A 25,215-nucleotide genomic window follows, 5' to 3' on the forward strand; every position below is an offset into this window, starting at 1 on the left:
GTCATTCTATAATTCATTAAAATTTAAATAAAACTAGGTGACGCATAAAAATTTGGATCAATTCCATATTTATAATAAGGCCACGTGATCTGAATTCAGATTGTAACGAATAAATAAATTCCAAAAAAATACTACTATTAATTTTTACATTTTCTAAAGGAAAGTATTGATTCTCATGATTAATAGCGACAACTTAATTTGGTAAACATAAGATGATGATTAATTAGTGTGTTTTCCCTCCATTTTACATAAGGTATAAGCTTCTTCTCTTAGTTTAATGAACTCAACCAATTTAAATCATTGTAGAAACTTACAAACTCGTTCACTCCCTCATATAAATATTGGGGGCATGACAATGTGAGTGTGACATATTTGTTTAAGAAGAATTTGACTATCTCACATTTCTTGGATGTTGAAAGGTACAACCTTGTTTATATCAAGGTTTTGGTTGTTGTTTTCATCCTTTATCCCTCTTCTTGTTGCCATGTTATAGTATTTTGTAATTGTTGTTTGACATGTTGAGTTGTGTGACCGCTCCGGACCATGTCAGCAGATAATGCTAGGATATGTGTTTTTCTCTATATATTGATTTATTTGTTATTTTTTGTCTGTTTTGATTATTTTTTCATCTGTTGTTGTTGCTCACCATTTTTTTTACTTGAATAACACATAAAAAAATGATATGTAATATCGTCATTTTTTAAAATCTGAACGTTGAATGTGTTGTTGAAATCTAAGAATCCGTTTGGCTTGTCAAATGTAACTGGATTAGAGATTTTTTCTTGACAAATCTTGGGTAATTTTGTCTTTTCATGTCGACACGCAATTGAGGATTATCTAATATATCAAAGAATACCATAAAAATATTTATCATGATTTTGGCTCGTATTTCTTATCACGAATTACATATCTGGTTATATCTTATCAATTAAACCAACCGAGCATGCATATAGATGTTTATGTATATAAACTTGAAATGAAAAATCAAAACAAGGTCTTGTTCATGTTTCTAATTGGTTTTATGGTGCAATTAAGCTGCAAATATTACTTCTTTAACTTGAACAACATGCCAAACAAATTCAAGATTTAATTAGAGCCTTGAAGAGATGTGGAAATATATAGGCATGCAAAGCATGTGGAAATATATAGGCATGTAGAGATAAATATGTCATAAATGAGAGTATATTTGAAGATTTAAGGTTTCCAAACCCTATAAAAGTTCATTCTTGTGTTTTCCAATAGAGCTGGAAAAAACATGGTGGAGAAGAAGCTGAATTTCAACCAACCAATATTATCTGCGAGAAAACACTCCCACAAGGTGACCTCACACATAGTTGATCAAAGGGAAGGCTTCCCAGTCATACATAGGCTTCCTCCTCACAGACCAGAGAACTCTGATCATGTGGGGAACCCGGTCTCTGTTCCCTTCCAGTGGGAACAAATCCCGGGGCGGCCAAAGGAAGAGATCCTAGCACAATCTCATGACTATGCTAGGCCTTTCGTGTGGGAACAAATCCCGGGGCGGCCAAAGGAAGATATACTAACACAATCTCACGACTATGCTAGGCCTTCTGTGTGGGAACAAATCCCGGGGCAGTCAAAGGAAGATATCCTAGCACAATCTTACAACTATGCTAGGCCTTTCGTTTCCACAGAGCCTCCGTGCAGGGTGGAAGCTCTGCGAGAAACTAGTTCGGATTCTGATGCAAGTAGCGAACCAGTTGTAGGCGAAATACACGATTTAGGAGTCCGCCAACGAGAACACGAGAGAAGGAAAGTAGTGTATCAAGATAAGTCAATAGTGCTCCACTGCAAGCCTAGTTTCAAGAGAGGAGGGAGTGGTCAGCATGAGAATGTGATCAGAGTGTCTTGCTTGATGCCTCGAGCTTTCCTGAAAAGTTCGGTCTGCAGCCTGAGCCCCGTTCCTGCAATGAGCCGCGCCCACGTGATGACATTTCCTGGTAGCAGAATGCTGTGTGAATCTGCAGTGCCTGGCTCCTCAACAGACAGTGAGAATGAGGTAACGAGTCGTGAGGCGAGGGGTTACCAACAACAGCACTGGCCGTTTCATGTAGAGGCGCCACGCAAGAAGAGCCTCAGAACCTTGCGAGAACTACTGGATGCTGATGATGCTGCAAGAATTGTGGAGAACAGTGAGAGTTATGTGAAGACAAGTGGTGAGATGAAGATGAATGGAGAATCAGCTTCAGATTCAGAATCAGACCAAGATTCAAGCGGTGAAGAAGATATTCGGACTGCTGTTAACGAAGCAGCTGAGAATGCAAGAAAGCGGCTACCAAGAGAGGGAGATGCTCCTCCACCTCCACCACCACCGCTTCCGAAATCTCCATCAGATTCTTGGCTTTCTCGCACTCTGTCGTTCACCTCTGTGAGGAAGACACGGAGCTCTGTTTTCACGTCTCGGTTAAGCAACAAGTACTACTAAATACAGCAGCTGATATATAGTGTGGAAGGCTAACATTTGAACCACACTGTTATAATTTCCATTTCTCTGAGGTAACTTCTATGCTTATTTCAGTGATTTCCAGATGTAATTCCTCTCACCAAACTACCTCTTTTTCCTTTTAATCAGGAATGTAGCTAGCTAATCTTGAAGTTCATAACTAGATGCAATGATGAGGAGGAGAAAGAAGGGAATACACACACACAGAGAGAGAGATATATGTAGGGTCAATCAAATAATAAATATATAATACCTCAACTATGTACACCTCAAAAGTCTAATTTCTGCTGAAGGAAAATTAATGTCATAAACAGTTAAAAGCCAAACTAAAATTGAGGCAAATTAAGACAATCTTGGCTCTTGAGAGCTTATAGAATTTGAATATATGACAACAAAAAATTTCTTCAAGTTTTGAGCACGCGGCCTTTGTACTGTCCTCTCCTTATGACAAAGTCATCCAGAGGCTGAGACTCTTCTAACCAAGTGATTTCGGATATTGTTTCTCCATCCACCTCGATGGAACCTTCATTAAAGACCAAAATTGAAAACAAAATATATAAATGATAGTAAAATTTTAGGACTTTTTTTTAGCAAGAATGTATGTGAATGTTTTCAGTAGCAATGAGTACCAGGTAGATCTGCGGCAGGGGACATTCTAAAATAAGTGCAATGGCGTCCATCTTCGGATGAGTAGGGCGGAGAAAGGATGTCAAAGATGGCGCATGGAGTGATGGCCTTGAAACAATGGATGTTACCACCACTAGTTGGATAAAGCACTGTTGTATCACATGGAGCTATCATATCACAATCTTTCACAACCCTCGCAGGCCTTGCTCCTGAAAGTAATCAAATAATCTTAAGAACATTATTTATCTTGAAGATTTTGATGCAAAAATATAGATGACAGTTCTTTTGGAACGTTTCGCATATTCTGACAAGTTCATGAATCCAAATAGAAAAAGAAGGAAAACACACATTTCCCAAAATCTAAGTCGGTTATCATCCTCTAAAGATGGTTATTCCATGTTTATACTGAAAGTTTCACTTTCTTTGCTTAAAATCAATAATCAAGAATCAAGATACACTAAGCATAAATAAAAGCACAGACGACAACCAGCATGAAAGAAGAATCCGTCACTAAGACACTAAGACAGTTTCTTAAATTACTTAACCTTGAGATGGATCAGAAGGCCAAGGAATGTTGATCCAATCATAGGATTTTACATGTAATGAACCGTACAGAAGCTTACTCAGCACTGTCATCCCAGGATGGTTATGAAGAGGGATGACTGAGGAAGGTGGCATACAGAATATTCCCATCTGCGAAAGAGAAGTTACTTATTCAGTAATCTAAGGTTCCAAAATTATATACATGCATACAGTCTCATCATACAAATTGCACTGTGTCTATCTGTCAAAGGAATCAGGAACTGGGAAAATCAGAACTGGTAAGAGAAAGGAAAGCAGAAAAGTTGATATATCATAAGAGACACTTACAGAGAAGCCATCACACTCGTGCAAATGCAGGTATTTAATTGGAGGGAGAGACTGATTTCCTCCATTGCTCTCTGTGAAGGTACCTTGCCAATTCCGCAATAGTTGGGCCTCTTGCTCGAGACCTACATCAGAAGGCTTGATTTTCTCTGCAATAAAGGATGTAAAGTGTTACTAACTGATAAAGCAATCAGCTTATGGACCTGCAGAGCAATTTCAGGATTAGAATATCCTTTCGCAAGTTAAATCCAATCTCTAAAACAACAAATCATAAAGGCCCTATCAATCTGACACATATAATATCTTGAATTACAATAATATACAGTTCCTCATCTGAATCGGGCTTTTATACGTAGCAGATTCATCTATTACATGCATGATGCAAAGTGCTATGACTATTGAGTATGACAGTTTTTTCTATTTAATTTCTGGATAATTTTTCCTGCTAGGGCAAAGATTTAGTAAGTATTAAGCCATATATATATATATATAGGGTTGTGTTAAAGATAGAACCATTCTTAAGTGTAGAACCTAGAACTCTACATATTTTATTCATTGGATGAATGAATGAAACGAAGAAGAGTCCATGCATGCTTTATTTTTTCACTTCTCTGCATTCACCCATTAATAATAGTTTTGGTTGTAATGGGAAGTTGCTGACCATTGGATTAAAAGATCTAACGACCTCCGTTTGGCATTTGTTCTACGTTTAAGAATGGTTCTATCTTGATCACAATCCTATATATATATATATATATATATATATATATACATATACACACATTATTTTTAAATTGCTAACATCAAACAATACAAAATTTTATATCTAAAATAGTAGGGCAGCATGCTAATAATTCAAAGAACAAAAAAGGGAAGTTTGCCCAGCATGAATAGAATGTTTTCTAGTCACCTATCCCAAATTTACCTCATTTTACTACCTTACCGAGATATTCCAAAATAAGACATGGGTCTGTTTTGTCAAAATCTACTTATTATTTCGTGGTACTCAAGAACCCCCTCATCTAAGCCTAATTTGTTAGAGTCGATTACCATTTCATTTATATTATCTTCAGTGTTAGAGATAACTTTCATTTAATAGATTCTAGCTTTGTAACATCAACAAATTTATCCCCGACAAAAGTTAAACAAGAATACATTCATTATAACATTCATTAACATTGTAACGCCAGTTAATATGGGAAAGACAGTTGGACAAAGGGCTACTCTCAGTTAGGAAGTCAGGATTATGAGGTAAAAAATGCACATGAAGAGAGGAAGATAATATAAAGGGTGGTAACGTGGCCATTGAATAAAAGAAAATCAAGAGAAAATCACCAGCCCACAGATGTTGTTCGTTGTGATAATTCCACAACTAGATACCACTTTTTAGACACATGAGAGAATGACCATCGAAGTCAATTTCAGATCTCGCATATCAATTTGTTCCTTTTATCCCCGAGTAAATCCAAATTGACATAGAAAGTATAAATAAGAAAGAAGCGTATGATGATTTTTCCTCTATAGAGAAAGTTTTTTCTACAAACATCATTAACTAGGAAGAAATTCATCAAACATCCCAGAGAAATGCCAAGTGTCACCATACACAACAATAAATGCATATGTGCTTCTGTTTATACCTTTCTAAGGAGATCCATGATAAAGAAACAAATGCAGGTAAACGAAAAGGATGAGGACTTTTCTTCTTCTTACCTAATAGGCTGCGAACCTTTTCTAAACCCTCTTCCGAAATGGGTCCGTTAGGCGTAAGTGATGCTTTACACGCATTATAAAGCTTCTGTACGGCTGGCATTGTCTGGATAACGAACCAGCTAAACTATAAGAAAACGTCAAAAACAACAGCTTCGGTTCCACTGAATCAAGGGTCCTCTCTTTACTGAAGACCCTCTCACTTAATTGCACCCAATTTTATGCAAAAACTGCTGACCATCAAATCTTTGTATCCACACAAGCACCTGACTTAATAATTCATCTTCGCGACAATACCTATTAAACAGTTGAAGATTGCAACAGTTTAACTTAATTTTCCAGATGGTAATGATAAAAATGTACATAGAAAAACTCAAAGAATCCATAATCAAATTAAAAATAGAATCTTGCAGGACCACTGAGAACTATCCAATTAGAAGAAACTAAACAAATAGACTGACACTCAGTCATGTGCAGCTGCAAAAAACAAAGGGGCGCACCTAATTACTCAAATTAAGCTCGAATTACGACCTAATAGAATGAAATAAGAGGTGAATTGAGCCCCAAAACAAAGGAAAACGGAAATTTCAGACGCGAAACAGATCAGCAAGCACGGAAACGATTCAATTACAGAAAGACAAACCACGGAATCGACGATTAAGGCAACGCAGAGAAATGGATATTAGAGGGGAAGAAAGCTTAATTAGAAGGACTCACAGCAAAAACGAAATCACAGCGCGCCTCGCAGAAATGAAGATCGGTGATTTTTTACGGCGAAATTGAGATATGCGTAATTCTGAGGGGGCAGGCGGCGGGGGTGGCGGTGGGGGACGGCGGTGAGTTTTTCGAGGGATTGAATTTGAGAGAGTTTGAGAATCCGGCGAAGGCCGGAAGCTGATTTTAGCTCTCTCACTGCAAGTTGATGCTATTCTATATTTGACGGTTTTGCCCTTTTGCCTCCTAAAGCTGATCATAGCTCTCTCACTACAAGTAGTTGATGCAATTCTGCATTTGACGACTTTGCCCTCAATGCAAGTTGATGCAATTCTGTATTTGACGACTTTGCCCTCAATGCAAGTTGATTGCCCTTTGCCTAATGGACGACATCTACATCGTTTTTTTATAGGATTGAACCCATAATTCTTGGTCTAAACGTATCAACTTTGTCACAATTATGTTTCATCGACTCATACGTAATTTATAATCATATTCGGTTGATTATTTTACTCGATAAGTAAGCGTGATTAGACTTTGAAATACTGAAATGCAATTCAGTGTGATAAAATGTTTCTCGTCAATCTAATAGGTGGAAGTTTCGAGTCAGAACAAGGGAATTCATTCTTAAAAATTCTTTAACAAAATAGAAGGAATACTATATCCACATTATCATAATGTGAGGAATCAACATCGCATGTGTGTGTGATTGAGCACAAAACCTTTCTTTAATAAAAGTCTTGTGGTGTCTTATTAGTATTGTCAGTTAACCTCAATCTCTCATTTGACTGTAACATAATCACGCTCAAGAGTGGGTTGTTAGGCAAGCTTCCAAAGTGTCCATAAACTCTAAAGATTTAAAACCTAAACCCCTAAACAACTCTTTTGGACAACTTAATCAATTATCCCTTAAGTGAATATCTTAAGAGGGGCGGGGGGAGTATATACTAAATGATGGCCCAAAATTTCCAGTGTTGCAAAATGGAAGAACCTTGGCATATGCAACGAGAGTCTTTCATCGTGTCCCCACAAAACGGGGGTCGAAGGCGAGACACACACGTGTATTCGCGAGATGGGCGTCACTCCTGCAAGTGAAAGCTTGCGAGCAGTCCCGCATATATGTTTTCAATTTGAATAATTGTGTTGCGCAACTCAATTAGTTTGGATTAGATTTGGCACGTCCATGATTAGGAAACTGATGAAACAGTCTAAGTGAGATCGTGACATAATTTACCTAAACCAAAGATAATACAAATCATACAAAATGTTTCAACTTTATTTCATATTAGTAAAAAATACTCCCTCCATCCCATAAAAATATGAGCGGATGAGTTGGCACGGGAATTAAGACAAAATTGGTAAAGTAAGAGAGAATAGGATAATGATATGATAAAGTAAGAGAGAGGATGAGAATGATAGTTAAAGTAGAGTTAGTGGATAGTGGGACCTACATTATTAAATTGATATAACTTTCCAAAAATGGAAATGCACATATTTTTGTGGGACGGACGAAAATGAAAAGTGCACATATTTTTATGGGACGGTGAGAGTATTAAATATTTGATGTTTGCATAAATCATACTACAAAACGTTTCATCTAAATTTCAATCTACTACATTCCGTCATATGCATTTTAACATACACAAAAAGTGTAACATGAAAATTCGTTTGGTGAATTGCCTCTTTGACTACTTTGGAAATAATTATACTGATGTGTACAGTTGGGTGTTGTTATTACTAAAAGAAACAGCTCTGTATTATTTTGTTCATACGCTTTTGTATATAAAGTGTATTGTTCCTGAATGCTCTGTTTATGATATGGTATTGGGGTTAATCTGGTATCAATTGCTGTCAAGCTTGGTCTCGTAAAGGGACGTTTACAAGATATGGTATGACAGAAAGCACATGTCTCATTCTGGTGTCGACCTTTTGTTTTACAGCAAGGTACACGGTGCGTTCTTTTGGGATCAGGCGCAATGAAAAAATTGCATGCTATGTGACAGTCTGATAGGATAAACCCCCTATCGGGTTGATCGGCGTCCGTAGATCGGCGATCGATAAATGTCTGTCGCGGGCAAGTGCCCGTCGAGCAAGACGGGTTTCTCACTTTGGAGAAGAGAATGAACGACAATATTGATATTCTTGATTGATTTCTCAAATGATTACAATAACTCCTATTTATAATGCTAATAATAACTTAATGAACAAGAAAATAAAGATATGGAATAGATATGCAAATCCTAATTTATCTAATTAATAAGGCTCTATCAACTCCCCCACGGTTGAAATCCACCTTGTCCTCAAGGTGGGAACTCGGCAACCAAATCTGGTGCTGTGCGCGGAACGTCTTCCGTCGGGCAGCGGCACAACTTTGGTTCGAGATGGTGGAATGCATAACTAGTTGCTGTGCGCGGGTGGATTCCCGTCGGGCAGCGCCGTAGCTATGGTTCGATCGGTGTGGCTAGTTGCTGTGCGCGGTGGATTTCCGTCGGGCAGCGACATAGCTATGATTCGATCGGTGTTTTGGAGGGTGAGATCTCAATGAAAGCACCAATTTGATAGGATAAACCCCCTATCGGGTTGATCGGCGTCCGTAGATGTCTGTCGCGGGCAAGTGCCCGTCGAGCAAGACGGGTTTCTCACTTTGGAGAAGAGAATGAACGATAATATTGATATTCTTGATTGATTTCTCAAATGATTACAATAACTCCTATTTATAATGCTAATAATAACTTAATGAACAAGAAAACAAAGATATGAAATAGATATGCAAATCCTAATTTATCTAGTTAATAAGGCTCATATCACAGTCCGGGGTGACAAGGCGATGCAGCTCCTCGAGAGTGGACTGAAGGTCAAGGAGTATGAACTGTTGAGAAGAAACTTTAGCGAAACTGGTTGCTGTGGGTTTGGTATTCAGGAGCATATCGATCTTGGAATTAAGTAAGTAAACTTCTCTTGCTCTCTTGTTAAAATGGTTTCTTAGATATTGCTTAGATACAAGTTAAATTGTAGGGTTGATAAATAGCTTGATCTTCATAATGCCTAAGCATAGTTGGTTCACAATGTTTACAAGATTAATCAATGTTGGCCTTCCATCATAATTAGTAGATCTTTCATTACTTTTGATTTTGTTAATTTCTTTATTACTATTCGATCTTCACAGGTATGACCCTTCAACCGGTATTTATGGTATGGACTTCTATGTTGTACTTGGAGCGCCCTGGCTACCGGGTTGGGCGCCGCCGTAGGTGCAAGTCTCGCGTTGGTATCCAACATAGGGTCACAAAGGAGGATTCAATGAAGTGGTTCCAAGTAAAATACGAAGGCGTTATCCTCAACAAGGCCTCCAACATTGGTGCTTAATTCTGATCTCAGTTATAGTAAGACATTTCAGCATAGATTTTATCATATTTGCATCTCTGCTTTCTGAGAGAGATCATATTTCATTCTACATCACATTGCTTGTACTTGGGATTTCACCCCTAATTTATCTTCTCATTTTTTGGTTATCCATTCTGATTTATACTGTTTTGAAGAGATCGGTGTTCTTGTAATTGTGCATATATGCAATTCTTGAATCATCAGACATTACTAGACTCCTTGTTGATATTTGATTAAATTTTTGAATCTTTATTCCCTTTAACTATCAATAAACTGAATTTCACAGGTTTCACAAGAAAAAACAAAATAAACCAAGGTACAAACAAATCACCAACCAATATAATGAAATAATACAATGAAATTGAACAACTTAAAAAATGTATAAGCCCTAAAAGTTTCATCAGAATCCAGTGAGCAGCTCCATACTGAGGCTGCAAGTGAAGAGATGATGAGGAGCATGCGCGTACGAGGCCGAGAGCTTGAACAATCAATTCCATCGCCATCTTTACCTCCACCATGGTGAACTTCTGCCCAAGACAGACCCTCGGCCCCGACCTGAAGGGATTAAACATAGGCTTCCCCTGCGTTGCCTTGGACACGCGCACGCTCAGAGCTAACCTCCCCGGATTGAAGGTGGCAGCATCATCTCCCACAATCTCGTGTCATGGTGGATAGTGTTGTCTATTGAGTTTCCAATTAGGACTTTTGAATAGTCATTTTTGTATAAAAATTTCGAGTTCACTATTTTGTTCAATTTTTGAACTGAAATTTGAAGTTCGTAGGGATTAAAATAGACAGTATTTATCAATTTGGAATGGTGAAGGTTCATTAGATTATAAGATAATATAGATGGCTTTCTTTGAATAGTATGTATAGTATATTGTTTTATTGTATAAAATATTTTTACAAATAGCAACTTGTTGCTATGTCGGATAGTAGGACAGGACGAGAGGAATATTTGATCATGGAAATTTTCAAACACTTGTTGTGCATAAGAACGTATGAAAGTAGAGTAATGTTTTAGTAAGAATAAATTTAAAAAATGTTTAGTTCGATTTGACATATTCTGGCCACGAAATGACGAATCAACTCGTCGTATTTTTGAGTGATTTTTTTTCTCTCAGGGTTTATTCAATTTTTTCTCTTTAGTTTGAATTGACAATTTTATACTAATCCATAAAAATAATATTTTAAGTGAACGCCACAGATTTTGACACAAAATTAATAAATTAATTAAATACGAGATAAAGATGGTGAATATTGTTAGTTGAAACTGAGACCCACTTAATTTATTAACAAAACTTAATATATACAAAGATATTTTTGATCGACAAAATAAGTCTTTAGTACTCTCTTCGTCCCATATAATTTGGGACACTTTGACCGGACACGGGTTTTAAGAAATGTAATGGAAAATGAGTTGAAAAAGTTAGTGGATTGTGGGACCCACTTTTATATATTAGTTTTATAATAAAATGTGAGTAGGAATGAGTTAGTGGAATATAGAGTCCACTACCAAAAATGGTAAAAGTAAAGTGAGACAAATTATGTGGGACGGACCGAAATGGAATACTGGGATGAATTATCCGGGACGGAGGGAGTATATTTTTTTTTGGAATGAGGTGGAATATTTTTAAATACTTGTAACGCCTAAAAAGTAACTTTAATAGTAATTCATAAACGTTGCATGAATACGTTGACTTATTTGTCTCCCATTTGCAATTTCGTGGAAAAAGAATCGTTTTTGACTTAAAGGTAAAATAGTGCAATTTATTATTATTATTTCAAATAAAAGAGAAAAAATATGATTATTTATATATTATTTATAATTATATTTTCACGTTATACATAAAAACTATTACCACTGTATTAGAGTATATGCGTTCTAAATTTGAAAATAGGGAGTTTTTCTCTTTCTAAAAAAAGTGACAACAGTTAACTGAATTTCACTTCATTGTCAAATTGAAATAATAGTTTTTTACAAATTGTATCAAGTAACTGCAACATTATCTTTTTTAAGCAAATTTATATTGTGTAAAAATTTCAAATATATAAACCAATAGATTTCATATAAAATGGTGCATTCAGAGGTATTTTCGTCGTATGAACACACGATATATTTGATATCAGAGGGAAGAACAAGGAACATTTTATTCTATAATTAAAATTGAAATCCAAATATTTCAAAAATACAATTTAACCACGCCTGGCATAACTAACACATAGCACCCTTATTACACGAAAACACATAATAAAAAACAATAATTTATGTAGTTATGGTTTAAAACAATTGAAATAGTTATAGTTTGGTAAGAATCAAATGTGCTCCATGTTGAGGCTGCAGAGAGAAGAGATGATGAGGAGCATGCGTATACGACGGCGAAAGCTTGAACGAATAATTCTGCATAATCATAACTATTTTAAATTGATGTATTTCTTTTTTATTTCTCTTGAAAAGTAATAATTGAATTGAATTTAATTTTAGTCGGTTTTATAAGTTTGAAATTAATATATTTAATTATAATTTTTTTTTATTTTTTAAGTTATTTCATTCATGTATAAAATACTTCGTTATTGGTGATATTCAAAATTATGCGTTTCTTTTTTTTCTATTTTTTTTGTATTTTAATGGAACAATATATTTATAAGACAATATTTATATACTGATAAGAAAATTTAGAAACTTAAAATTTTGTGCTTTAGTATTTTGATTTAAAATGTTATGAAACTATTTAACTAAACCTTTATAACTTAAATGATTACTATCCCAAATAAAAATAAACTACTAATATTTGATTTGAAATTTATTAGTACTATATTCATATATTTATCATTCTATAAAATATGTAAAATAAGTAGGAAATGTTAGATTTGTGAATTACAGTATAATTTTTGTAATATATGTATGGAGTATTACTTTTTAGAATTTTAGCACCGGCTTACATAGATTTCTAGTTCCGGCCCTGCATATAGTGTCTATGTGTATATATTGTTCCAGTGGCGTATTCAGAAATTTCGATTCGAGATACGACAATTAATTACATAATGATGGATCCGCGAATTTCTGATGTTTGTAAATGCTGGTAGAGAATGAAGATTATGACACAAAGAATTTACGTGGTTCGATTTACTGAAGTAAATCTACGTCCACGGGAAAAAGGGAGGGCAAGATTGTATTGCTTGATCTGTTTTCTACAGCTTACAAATACAAACTTGCTATTTGCTATATGGTGTTTTATCTCTAGAGAGCTTAACCTTCTCATATCAGATCTAAGTTCTATTTATATCTTGAACTAAGATCGTGGCTTGCATCACCACCCTAAGTCGTGGATGTCGTGTAGGTCATGGCCTAAGATCGTGGATGTAGCGTAGGTCATGGCCTACGATCGTGGCCTGAGTTGACACCACGTGGTAGTGGGTGTGTTGGACATCCTGTATGGGTCCACTAACTCCTTGTTCGGTCGAATACTGAGACCGAACTGCTTTGGTTGCCGATCTGAGAGTAGAGCTTGATGCCGACCTGAGAGCAGAGCTTGATTGGATGGCTTTTACCGAGCTGTAGGCTGAGGCCGAACTCTTTGGTAATGCCGAACTCATACTCCTGCTTTGGTTGCCGATCTGAGAGCAGAGCTTGATAGGTTGGCTTTTACCGAGCTGTAGGCTGAGGCCGAACTCTTTGGTAATGCCGACCTCATACTCTTCCTTGGGCTTTGGGCTGATGGGCCGTCATTGCTGTTGGGCTTGTTTAGTACGCACCCCATCACTACCCCCCCCCGAAAAGCGAAGTGAATCACTTCGGCGAAGCGAGTCACTTCGGCATTCTGAAAAAGGGGACGGGGGAGGCTGAAGTCAGGGGACGTGCCCTGCGCGTGACTGCATTAAATGCGGCATTAAATGCGACAGTAAAATCCGGCCGTCGAATCCTGAAAAGGTGGGATATGAAACGGTGCGATGATTTGAAATCTTTTCCAAATCTGATAAATACCGCCTTTCTTCATCATTTGAACACCTTTGCTATTGGCTTCTTCTGCACTCTCTATCTTTTGCGTGAAAAATTTCCTTCCGCTTTCAAAAATTTCCTCAGGATTTCTTCAAACTTTCGAAAGAGTAAGAACCATGTCTGCTTCTTCTTCGTCTGAGTCTGGTAGCGGTAGAAAAGGGGGTAAGGGGTCTTCTAGCCGGAAAGAATCCGGGGAGAAGACCGTAGAGTATTTTCACAGTATCTTGAGCAAGGAAACTGTGATATCCCTTTACGAAAAATACTCTTTTCCTGGGGGGAAGGCGGTGGTTCCCGACGATGATCATAGGGCTAACGACCCGCCGGAGGGTTATGCCACCGTTTACGAAGCCTGCTTAGAATGCGGGCTTCGTTTCCCTCTTCCCCCACCTTTTGTAGAGCTTCTTGATTTTTTTCAACTCCCTTTAGGTCAGGTGACTCCGAATTCTTGGAGGCACTTGTCGGCTTTTGCTGCCGAACTCCGTAGGTTAGATAAGGATCTGTCTCTGCGGGCAATCCTTAATTTTTTCCAATTTAAAAGGAAGGGATCTTGGTTTTACTTGATCCCCTTACAGCCTTTTAGGGCATTCTGCAAAACCAAGTGGCCGAAATGGCAAAACCGCTTCTTTTTTTATAATAGGACAGCGGCTCCGGGCTTCCCCTGGAGAGGGCCGAAGTCCGTGATTCCTCACCCTCGGTTAGAACCATTGGCCGAGCTCGATGACGAGCTCAACAAGATTCCCATAGTTAGGAAACAATACACGGAGTCTGAGCTCGTCAAGGGCGACGTCGTGTTCGACATCTCGTCTTCGGACGAAGAGGCCGAGGGTGAGGATTTCTCTTTACCTTTATGTTCTACTGCTTTAACGAAGAAAACTAACCTTGCTTTCTTGCTTTTTGGCAGTGTTCATGCTGAACAAGGCTACCCGAAAATCTTCGGAGTCCAAGGAGCCGGAGAGGCCGAAAACCACCAGCTCGGCGTCTGATGCCGAGAGGACTCCGAAAAGGCAAAAAACCTCTTCGGATCCGAAGAAGCCGGAGTCAACTTCGGCAAAGGGGAGGGGGAAGGCCCAGAAGCCCCCGAGAGCGCCAGAGAAAGACGTGGTCTTGGCGCCTCCTTCGGAACATATCTGTGAGCCGTTTTTATGGCCCACGGACTTCGCCGAGGTGAATTCTCTTCTTGATTTTCTGGCCTTGCTTTTTTCCTGTATTTTTTGTGGTCCCTTTGTTGACTTTTTTCTTTATTCATTTTCAGAGGAACGATATGCTCTCCAAGCTCGTCGCCGTCGAACTCTCCAAAGCGTCCAATGACTATGCCGAGATGCAGAGGAAGTTGGCGGCTGCTTGTCATCGGGCCGAACAGGCTGAGGCTAACTTTGAGAAGGCCAGAGCTGCTAGGATTTCGGCCCAGGATGAAGCTCAGTTTGCCAAAAACCAGCTCGTCATCCAGCGAGAGCAGGCGAAGCGGAGCGATGCTGCTGCCGTGGTTGCCCAAGGGGAGGCTCTCCGTGTTTACACGGAGAAACTCTTTTTGAGCAGCCAGTTCTCGGCCTTTGTCGGTAGTCTGGTAAGGCTAATTGCCGATAAGGGCGAGCAGGGGGCCGACGTCGTGCTGCCTCTGTACAGCCGAGAGATAGCAGCTCGGCTTCAGAATCTGCCGCTCCTTGAGGAGCTCGCTTCATCTTCGGTCCTGCTTTCTGCAGACCGAGTCCGGAGTTGTCGAGCTGATCGGGACGAGAACCTGGAGGCTATCTTTGCCTCCGTGGGACCCGTTTCACCCGCTTCGACTTACAACGGAGAGGGTGAGGCCGAGCCGCTGGAGCGGGAGGCCGAAGTCGATCAGGCCGGGCATCCGGAGAAGGAGGCCGATCAGGAGGCGGAGGCGAGGCCGGCAGGAGGCGAGGCCGAGGCTGAGGTAGCCCAGGAGAAGGAAGCTGTACCAGACCGAGGAGCCGGAGACGAAGCAGGCGGAGTATGATTTCGTCTCCCTTCTCCTAGTCTAGTTTCTTCCTTGTAAAATGGCCTTGAAGCCCTAGTGTAAAAAATTTTCCTTGTGAATGAAAAATTCTCTACCTTTGTCTTCGTATAGCTTTTCGTACTCGCCTTTATTCCTGTTGTATTTTACTATCTGCTCGGTACAGCTGCCGAACTAATATAGCTGCTTTGTACCCAAGGAGATGGAGATACTTCACTGGAAACGGCTGTACTCTTCGGCTTTGGACGAAGCTGAGAGAAGAGCTATAGCCGATCAGACGAAGAATGACGAGCTTCTGGCTCGTTTAGTGAAGCTGGAGGCCGATATCAAGGACTTAGAGTCCGATAAGAAAGATCTGGAGGCCGAGCTGAATACGGCCATTGCTGAGAGGACTGCGTATGAGGATTACATCCGTGTGCGCGGGGGAATGACCATATCAGAAGTTCAGGAACGAGTTGACGAACTGTGGGAGGAGTATAATGTACTCCGGAGGAACAATGCGCTGGAGAGCTCGGCTTGCCAACAAGTCGTGAAATCATTGCGGCGCTGGGCTTCTCGGTATGACATTGTTCTTGCCCGGCGTCCCTCAATTGAGAGATTCCTCCGGCATATCGCGCCAACAGATGCTCGCACTCCAGATCAAACCTCTGGTTCCCTTGTTCAAAACCCTACTCCCAGCCAACAACGAACTCCGGAACAGCCGGAAACGCCAAGACGAGAACGGGCTCAGGAGCAACCGGAATCGTCAAGACGGGGACGGACTGAAATTCGCCGAGGAGTTGTGACTATGAGCGAGCAAGATCAGCAGATGCTTATTGCAGAGACTCTTCATCGCCGAGGTGTTAGGACTTCTCGGGCTCGGGGAAGAGGCGTTGGGTCGAGGATAGCATCTCGTCGACCTGCTTATTCTTCATCTGCTCGGAACAACCGAACTCGGCTTCCAGAGGATTTTGCAGATAGGTGGCTTAACTTCAGCAACCCTGGACAGTAGAATAGTCCTTTGTAATAGCGTAACGCCATTTTGTAGGGTAGCGGAGTTGTATGCCGAACAAGATTTGATAAATGAAATTTTGTTTTCGCTTCTAACACTGTATTTACAGCTTAGCGAAAAAATTTCATCGTACTTGTCCTCGGTCTTATGAAGTAAACTTCTTTGACCGGACTTGGTCCTTGGTCTGATGAAATAAACATCTTTGACCGGACTCGTCTTTGGTCTGATGAAATAAACATCTTAGACCGGACTTGGTTTGTGTTCTAATTTGGCGATTTTTGTCGCCGGGATCGAACTTTCCCTTGTCCTAATTCGGCGAGTTTTATCGCGTGGATCGGACTTTCCCAGTTAACCGAAGTGGTCTTATGCAGTAAACCTCTTTGACTAGACGTGGTCGTCCCCGGTCTTATGAGGTAAACTTCTTTGACCGAACTTGGTCGTCCTAATTCGGCGAGGTTTATCGCGTGGATCGGACTTTCCCTTTGCAGTTCGCTTCAGACGAAGTGCTTATTAAGCTGAATTGCGGTCTTGTATCCTCCTTGGAAGCTTGGACTCACAATCGTTGGCTTATTGCAGTTCGTTTCAGACGGACTGCTTGTTAAGCTGAATTGTGGTCTTATATCCTCCTTAGAAGCTTGGACTCACAATAGTCTTTAATAATCGATCTAAAAAGGGGATCAGTCTTTAAAGAACGATATACCTTGGTACCATTTGTAAGAGACGACAAGCACATAGAGACAAAACACATAGAGAAAAAATGAAAAAGACGAAAGAAAAAGACTAATCCTTTTAAAAAACGACAAGTAAAAGGTACAAGTAAAAAACAAACAAATAAAAACACATACCCCTATGACCGAACTAGACACGAGACGGACTGACCGGACTTGTCTCTTACAAGTGGAACTTCTTGAGGTTGGAGACGTGCCATGTTCGGGGTACTTGTTCTCCTGACATGTGAGTCAATTTATAAGACCCTTTGCCGAGGACTTCTGACACCCGATATGGACCCTCCCATGTGGGTTCGAGTTTGCCCAGCTTTTCTGCTCGGCTTACTTCGTTGTTTCTCAAGACGAGATCTCCCACTTGAAATTGAAGCTTTTTCACCCTTTGGTTATAATACCGGGCTACTTGCTCCTTATACTTGGCTGCTTTTATGCACGCCAATTCTCTTCTTTCTTCGGCGAGATCTAGTTCGGCTCTCAGTCCGTCGTCATTCATTTCTGAGGAGAAATTTAGAGTTCGGGGACTGGGTACGCCGATCTCCACCGGAATTACGGCTTCAGTGCCGTACACCAGGCTATACGGAGTTTCACCGTTGGAGGTTTTGGGTGTAGTTCGGTAGGACCATAAGACTTGAGGGAGATTTTCTACCCATTGTCCTTTGGCTTGTTCTAACCGAGCTTTTAACCCTTTCACCAGAATCCGGTTCGTTACTTCCGTTTGTCCGTTTGCTTGGGGATGGGAGACCGAAGTGAACCGCTGTTGAATGTTCAGCTCTTGGCACCAATTCTTGAACGTCTTGTCGGTGAACTGAGTCCCATTATCCGAGATGAGGATGTGGGGTATGCCAAATCGGCACACTATGTTCTTCCAGACGAAGTCCAATGCCTTTGAGCTCGTTATCGTAGCTAATGGTTCAGCCTCCACCCACTTCGTGAAGTAGTCCACGGCAACGATAAGGAATTTCATTTGCCGAGGAGCTTGAGGAAGTGGTCCCACTATGTCTATGCCCCATTGCATGAAAGGCCAAGGGCTTTGCATAGTGTGTAGATCGGTCTGCGGCATCCTTGGGACATTTGCATGAATTTGGCACTTCGTACACTTCTTGACGAGCTGCACTGCCTCTTGTACCATGGTTGGCCAATAATATCCCCATCTCAGAACTTTTTTAGCTAAAGCTCTGGCTCCGATGTGGCTACCGCACGATCCTTCATGAACTTCTCTGAGGATGTAGTCCGTCTCTTCTGGTCCTACGCACCGCAATAACGGCTGGAGGTAAGACTTTCTAAAGAGGACTCCTTCATGAAGTTCGTACCGAAGTGCTCGGCACGTGATCTTCCGAGCTTCTCTCTTATCCTCGGGCAATTGTCCTTGATCCAGATACTGCAAGATCGGCGTCATCCAGTTCGGCGAGCTGGATACTGAATGTACCTCGGCTTCATCAATGCTTCGATGCATTAATTCTTCCGCCTTTGAGCTCGGATCTGAGGCCAACTTACTTAAGGTATCTGCTCGGCTATTTTCCGCTCTAGGAATGCGGATTATCCGAAAATAGGAGAAACTCCGGCTGATGCTTCGCGCTTTGTCCAAATACTTCTTCATTCTCTCGTCACGAGCTTCACTTGTACCCAACATGTGATTTACTATGACTTGTGAATCACAATGGACTTTGAGAGATTTGACGAGCAGACTTTGCGCTAACTGGAGTCCGGCCAGGAGGGCTTCGTACTCGGCTTCATTATTAGTAGTGGGGAATAGGAAACGAAGTGAGTAGGTGACCTCGTGTCCGTCGGGAGCGACAAGTAAAATACCAGCTCCACTTCCCATCTTGTTTGAAGCTCCATCTACGAATCCGCTCCAGCAGTCCGGCGGCTCTACTTCGGATTCCAAAGGCTGTGCTAGTTCGGCATTGGCAGAATTCTTCTGTTCGGCAATAACAGGAATTGCTTGATCGAACTTCGCTTCTGCAAGAAAATCTGCCAAGGCTTGTCCCTTGATGGCTTTCCGAGGTAGATATTCAATTGTGTGCTCTCCCAACTCTATAGCCCACTTGGCGATTCTGCCTGATGCTTCTGGCTTGGTCAAAACTTGCCGAAGAGGTAGATCGGTTAAGACGCATACCTTGTGAGCATAGAAGTATGGCCGCAGTCTCCTTGCTGCATTTACTAACGCCAGAGCAATTTTTTCCAGAGGTTGATACCTTGTTTCTGGACCTCTTAATGCTCGGCTTGTAAAGTAGATGGGAAACTGCTTTAGGCCTTCTTCTCGTACAAGCACCGCGCTGATGGTTTGATCCGATGCCGCTAAGTATAAGAATAGTACTTCGGCTTCGGCTGGAGCAGAGAGAATAGGAAGCTCGGCTAGATAACTTTTGAGCTCGTCAAAGGCCTTTTTCTGCTCGGCTCCCCACTCGAACTTTGGTGCCTTTTTCAACACCTTGAAGAACGGCAGTTGCTTTTCGGCTGCTTGGGAAAGGAATCGACTCAGTGCGGCTAGACATCCGGTTAGCCTTTGCACGTCATGTATGGACTTCGGCATTGCCATGTTCTGAACGACTTGAACTTTTGAGGGGTTTGCCTTGAGTCCGTCTTTTGAAACCCAACAACCCAGAAACTTTCCCGAATCTACCAAAAAGGTACACTTTTGGGGATTAAGTTTGAGGTTGGCTTTCTTGAGCACGTTGAGAGTGGACTTGAGGTTGTGCTCGTACTCCGAGGTGCTTTTGCTCTTGACGACTATATCGTCAACATACACTTCGACCTCCTTTCCAATCAGGTGCCGAAAAAGCTTGTCTACCATCCTTTGATAAGTGGCTCCGGCATTCTTTAAACCGAATGGCATCTTTTTATAAGCGAAAATGCCGAAATCAGTAATGAAGGCTGTCTTTGAAGCGTCAATCTCATCCATTAAAACCTGATGGTATCCTTTGTATAGATCAAGAAAACAAAAAATTTCAAAGCCTATCAGAGCTTCTACTTTTTTATCTATGTTCGGAAGGGGATAGCAATCTTTGGGACAGTGCTTATTTAGATCGGTGAAATCTATGCACATCCGCCATCCTCCTTCCTTTTTCTTGATCATGACAGGATTGGCCACCCACGAAGGGTACTTCACTTCGAATAACACATCCGCCTTCAATAATTGACGGACTTCGTCATGGATGACTTGACTTCGTTCTGCCGCAAAGAGTCTTTGCTTCTGTTTTATCGGCCGGACCGAAGGATCAATATTTAAACGATGAGTGATTACCTCGGGGGGCACTCCGGTCATGTCCAACGGAGACCATGCAAAGACGTCTTTGTACTCCTTGAGGAGCTGGATGGTTTTTTCCCGAAGTAGAGGCGTTCCCGCGAAGCCGATCTTAACCGTTCTGGATGGATCGTCTTCGTACAGCTGAACTGTCATCGAGTTCGGCTCATGTATGACTTCGGTCATCGCCTCTGACTCCGGCTGCTGTGATTGCTATGCTTGGTGATGCCGATCTGACTGCTCGGCACTTCTAAGCGCAATTTGCAGACATTCCTTTGCTCTCTTTTGGTCACCTCGGATGACCGCTATCCCTCCTTTAGTAGGGATCTTGATGGTGAGGTGATAAGTGGAGCAAATGGCCCGAACTGTGTTGAGCCAGTCTCTTCCCAGGATGACGTTGTACGGGGACCGAGCTTTCACCACGAAAAACTCAATCATCGTACTGGAGCTAGTAGGCGCTTTCCCCACCGTGATCGGAAGGCTGATAATACCTTCAGGGCGGGTGTCCTCCTGGGCGAAGCTCTTCAGGGGAAGCGGAGCCGGGCTGAGCCGAGCTGGGTCCACTTCTAGTTTGTCGAAGCACTCTTTAAAAAGAATGCTGACTGACGCTCCTGTATCCACAAACACCCTGTGGATCAGTTTGTTTGCCACTCCGGCTTGGATGACAATGGCGTCTTGGTGAGGAGAGATGGCCGGGACGGGATCAGCATCCGAGAACGTAATCACTTCGTCCTGCTTCAGCCTTTTATGCGTTGGCTCCTCTCGATTGGAGCCCCTGCGCTCTGACTTCAGGGACGACTTGGTCTTCCCGGCTGGGAGAGCGTCAATAGTCAGGATTACTCCATCATATTGCGGCTCGTCATCGTCTTCGGGATCCGGCTGCCTTTTCGGATCCTGAGGAGCGCAGTTCGCACCTCTCTGCTTCTTGTTCTTCTTTGACTGCTTGCTTTGGTATTTTTTCAATGTCCCTGCCCTCACAAGAACATCGATACCTGCAGCCAAGTTTCTGCACTCCTCGGTATCGTGACCGTGGTCTTGATGGTAGGAGCAGTAGTTATCCTGGGGTCGGCGCGCGGCCGATTTCGTCATCCGCTTTGGCTTTTCGAACAGGTCAGAGTGTAGTTCGAAAATTTCCGCTCTCGGCTTGTTCAGCGGTACGAACTGAGCGGGCGGCTTCTCGGGATTGAGACGGGGTCCCAATCTGTCTTGCACCGGAGTCCTTTGAATCCTTTCAAAAGGAGTTCGGCGAGGATGTCCCTGATCGCCAAAAGGAGTTCGGCGAGGATGTCCCTGATCGCTATGATCGGGCTTCCTCCTGTCTCCTCGGGACGATGAGCTGTCTAACGACCGTTTGCGACGGTCTGCCTCATCGGCCCGGGAGTACTGGTCCGCAATGTCCCACATTTCCTGAGCTGTCTGCGGACCGCACTCAACGAGCTTCCTGTAGAGAGCTCCGGGCAGGATTCCATTTTGGAATGCCGAGATGACAAGCAGATCGTTGAGATCGTCTACTTGCAGGCATTCCTTGTGGAATCTTGTCATAAAGTCGCTGATTTTTTCGTCGCGACCTTGACGAATGGAAAGCAGCTGAGCCGAAGTGATTCGGGCTTCCGCTTTCTGAAAGAACCTCCTGTGGAAGGCATCCATTAGATCTCGGTAAGATCTGATGCTGCCCTGGGGGAGGCTATCGAACCACCTTCTCGCGTTCCCGATGAGCAGCTCGGGAAACAGCTTGCACATGTGGACCTCGTTGAGACCCTGGTTCGCCATGTTATACTGATAGCGCCCCAAGAAATCGTGAGGGTCCACGAGCCCGTCGTAAGTCATCGACGGAGTTCGGTAGTTCTGTGGTAGGGGAGTTCGGGTGATGTCGTCCGAGAACGGAGTCTTCAGTGCTCCGTACACGGCGAATCCGATATCTCGTCGGTATGGAGGAGATTGAGTTCTCCTGTGATTCCGGTACCGAGGAAGAACAGGAATATGTCGGGGTTGAGGATTCTTCTTCCTGGAAGACACGGCACTACTGCGGTAGTGACTTTCATGTCTGGATGAGGAAGGAGAATCCTCCGCTTTCGTCTTCGGCTCTTGGCTCTTTTGCAGGAAGGCTAAGAACTCATCCTGCTTCTCAGCCAAGAACAGCTTGACAGCCTCATTCAAATCAGGCTGCTGGGAAGACTCAGTGGGACGATTTTTGGAGCGGCCTGTTCCTTCGCCATGAGAACTGGTGGTGGATTTATCCCTAGGCTGTTTTCCAGACCTATGGGATGGATTGGCTTCCTCCTGGTTATCACGAGCAGGAATACGGGTACTCTGCGATCTGGTATGCATTTTTTGGGTGGAAAAAATGGATCAAAAATTCGCTTTATCACAAATTTTGTTCTTATGTTCCCACAGACGGCGCCAGTGATGGATCCGCGAATTTCTGATGTTTGTAAATGCTGGTAGAGAATGAAGATTATGACACAAAGAATTTACGTGGTTCGATTTACTGAAGTAAATCTACGTCCACGGGAAAAAGAGAGGGCAAGATTGTATTGCTTGATCTGTTTTCTACAGCTTACAAATACAAACTTGCTATTTGCTATATGGTGTTTTATCTCTAGAGAGCTTAACCTTCTCATATCAGATCTAAGTTCTATTTATATCTTGAACTAAGATCGTGGCTTGCATCACCACCCTAAGTCGTGGATGTCGTGTAGGTCATGGCCTAAGATCGTGGATGTAACGTAGGTCATGGCCTACGATCGTGGCCTGAGTTGACACCACGTGGTAGTGGGTGTGTTGGACATCCTGTATGGGTCCACTAACTCCTTGTTCGGTCGAATACTGAGACCGAACTGCTTTGGTTGCCGATCTGAGAGTAGAGCTTGATGCCGACCTGAGAGCAGAGCTTGATTGGATGGCTTTTACCGAGCTGTAGGCTGAGGCCGAACTCTTTGGTAATGCCGAACTCATACTCCTGCTTTGGTTGCCGATCTGAGAGCAGAGCTTGATAGGTTGGCTTTTACCGAGCTGTAGGCTGAGGCCGAACTCTTTGGTAATGCCGACCTCATACTCTTCCTTGGGCTTTGGGCTGATGGGCCGTCATTGCTGTTGGGCTTGTTTAGTACGCACCCCATCACATAACACATCGGCAATGTCATAAATATTAAACATGAGATGGAGAAAGTGTTAATAAGACATTAGTCGGGATCCATCTAAATAATGAAATATGAGACATTTATTGAGAAACGGAAAGCGTATTTTCTACTATATTTAACAAAAAAACAAGTTCGTTCAGGATTTTCGTTCGAAGTACTCGACAAAGTCCATTCAGAACATTGAAAATCATGTCCACGGGAAAACGATGCATGTCACATCATTTGAGAATTGAGCATGATGAGGAAATTATAGAATTGTTGAATATTTATATGAGATATAATTCACGGTTGAATTACTGCCATACATGAGCATGGTTGTGCCTCTCTTCTGATCGACCGTTTATATAAGTATGATTTTCCGACTGCCATACATCACCATCAATTTCTCCGAAATTAGGACCCTTAAGAGAATTGCAAAACATTAAAAATTGTGATTTTTAATTTCTAGTTTCAAAAGTTAAGAATTTGTTCAGAAGTCAGCCGAACTGCATGATTTAAATGACAATTCTCCAAATGTTGTCGTTTTGTTCACATAACGTTTTGTCCACATAAAATTTTTCTGATTGCCACATTACCAATAATTTCACCAAAATTATGATCCGTGCAATGGGACAATTCTAAAATACTCCCTCGTCCCAAGGTAGTTCGAGAATTTCTTTTGGACATATTTATGAAATTGATATGTTAAAGATTAAAGTATGGAGAGTAAATTAAGAGAGAATAAAATAAGAGAGATGAAAAGAGAGTAAGTATGATAAACTGATTTTGCTGAAAAGTGAATCTTGGGATGGGAATAATGAAAAAGAATGATGAATTGACTAGATGTCAACGAAAAACGGCAATTTAACCACAATTACCCCCAAAGTCAAAGATTTCTTTCGCTATCCATTGACACACTTGTTAGAAAAAGAACAAAACCAAACAAAAAAGCTAAATTAAAATATATAAATACATGATCCAATTAACCACGGTTTTCCCAACTTTCCACCCCAATTGCTTGGCTCTTCTCATAATCACTTCATAAGTATCATTTTCCACCCACGACAACACACTCATCCACCCCCTCTATATCCTATATATATATATATATATATATATGGGAGCGTTATTCTCCTTTTCACATCTTAGATCTTTTTTCCTTCTTAATATTACGCGTTAGATCTAAGGCATCAACGGATCAGATTGATTCTATAAAACTAGTTCCGTGTTGCATTATAGAAGGTGGTTGTATGCATTACAGGGTTATTATTGACATTTGACGGAAAAGTAACTGCCACATTTTGGTATCTGCGAATAATGCACCACATGGTCACGAGTAATGCATATAATTGACTATATAATGCACAATATGTGAACTGCAATGCATACGAATAAGATGTA

General features: G+C 41.5%; 2 protein-coding genes and 1 pseudogene across 3 annotated transcripts; 2 read left to right on the plus strand and 1 right to left on the minus strand.

Annotated features, from left to right (window-relative positions):
- Nucleotides 1–392: 392 nt before the first annotated feature.
- Nucleotides 393–2,558, plus strand: LOC121756467. Its single transcript, XM_042152018.1, has 2 exons — nt 393–419; nt 1,243–2,558. Exon 2 carries the CDS (start codon nt 1,256–1,258, stop codon nt 2,444–2,446), a length of 1,191 nt encoding a protein of 396 aa, XP_042007952.1. The 5' UTR covers nt 393–419; nt 1,243–1,255; the 3' UTR covers nt 2,447–2,558.
- Nucleotides 2,559–2,686: 128 nt separating this feature from the next.
- On the minus strand, nt 2,687–6,584 carry LOC121756468 (plant cysteine oxidase 4-like). Of its 2 annotated transcripts, none has more exons than XM_042152020.1 (6): nt 6,383–6,584; nt 5,669–5,962; nt 3,962–4,107; nt 3,715–3,784; nt 3,094–3,300; nt 2,687–2,987 (listed from the first exon to the last, which is right to left on the minus strand). In XM_042152020.1, exons 2-6 carry the CDS (start codon nt 5,766–5,768, stop codon nt 2,869–2,871), a joined length of 642 nt encoding a protein of 213 aa, XP_042007954.1. In that variant the 5' UTR covers nt 5,769–5,962; nt 6,383–6,584; the 3' UTR covers nt 2,687–2,868. The 2 variants fall into 2 exon arrangements, with proteins under 2 accessions (XP_042007954.1, XP_042007953.1); XM_042152019.1 differs by having other exon boundaries at nt 3,637–3,784; nt 6,383–6,575.
- Nucleotides 6,341–9,745, plus strand: LOC121756027 (annotated as a pseudogene).
- Nucleotides 9,746–25,215: the final 15,470 nt, after the last annotated feature.

This window comes from Salvia splendens, chromosome 11 (genome assembly GCF_004379255.2).
Source record: "Salvia splendens isolate huo1 chromosome 11, SspV2, whole genome shotgun sequence".
Classification (NCBI taxonomy): Eukaryota; Viridiplantae; Streptophyta; class Magnoliopsida; order Lamiales; family Lamiaceae; genus Salvia; species Salvia splendens.

Bases quoted from the DNA above. Each gene is read 5' to 3' on its own strand.
- LOC121756468 (XM_042152019.1), bottom strand. From the start codon at position 5,768: ATGCCAGCCGTACAGAAGCTTTATAATGCGTGTAAAGCATCACTTACG. The intron at 3,301-3,636 runs GTTAAGTAATTT...GATTACTTTCAG, and splicing joins GCCTTCTGATCCATCTCAAG to GAGCAAGGCCTGCGAGGGTT. The intron at 2,988-3,093 runs GTACTCATTGCT...TCTTTAATGAAG, and splicing joins CCCTGCCGCAGATCTACCTG to GTTCCATCGAGGTGGATGGA.
- LOC121756467 (XM_042152018.1), top strand. From the start codon at position 1,256: ATGGTGGAGAAGAAGCTGAATTTCAACCAACCAATATTATCTGCGAGA.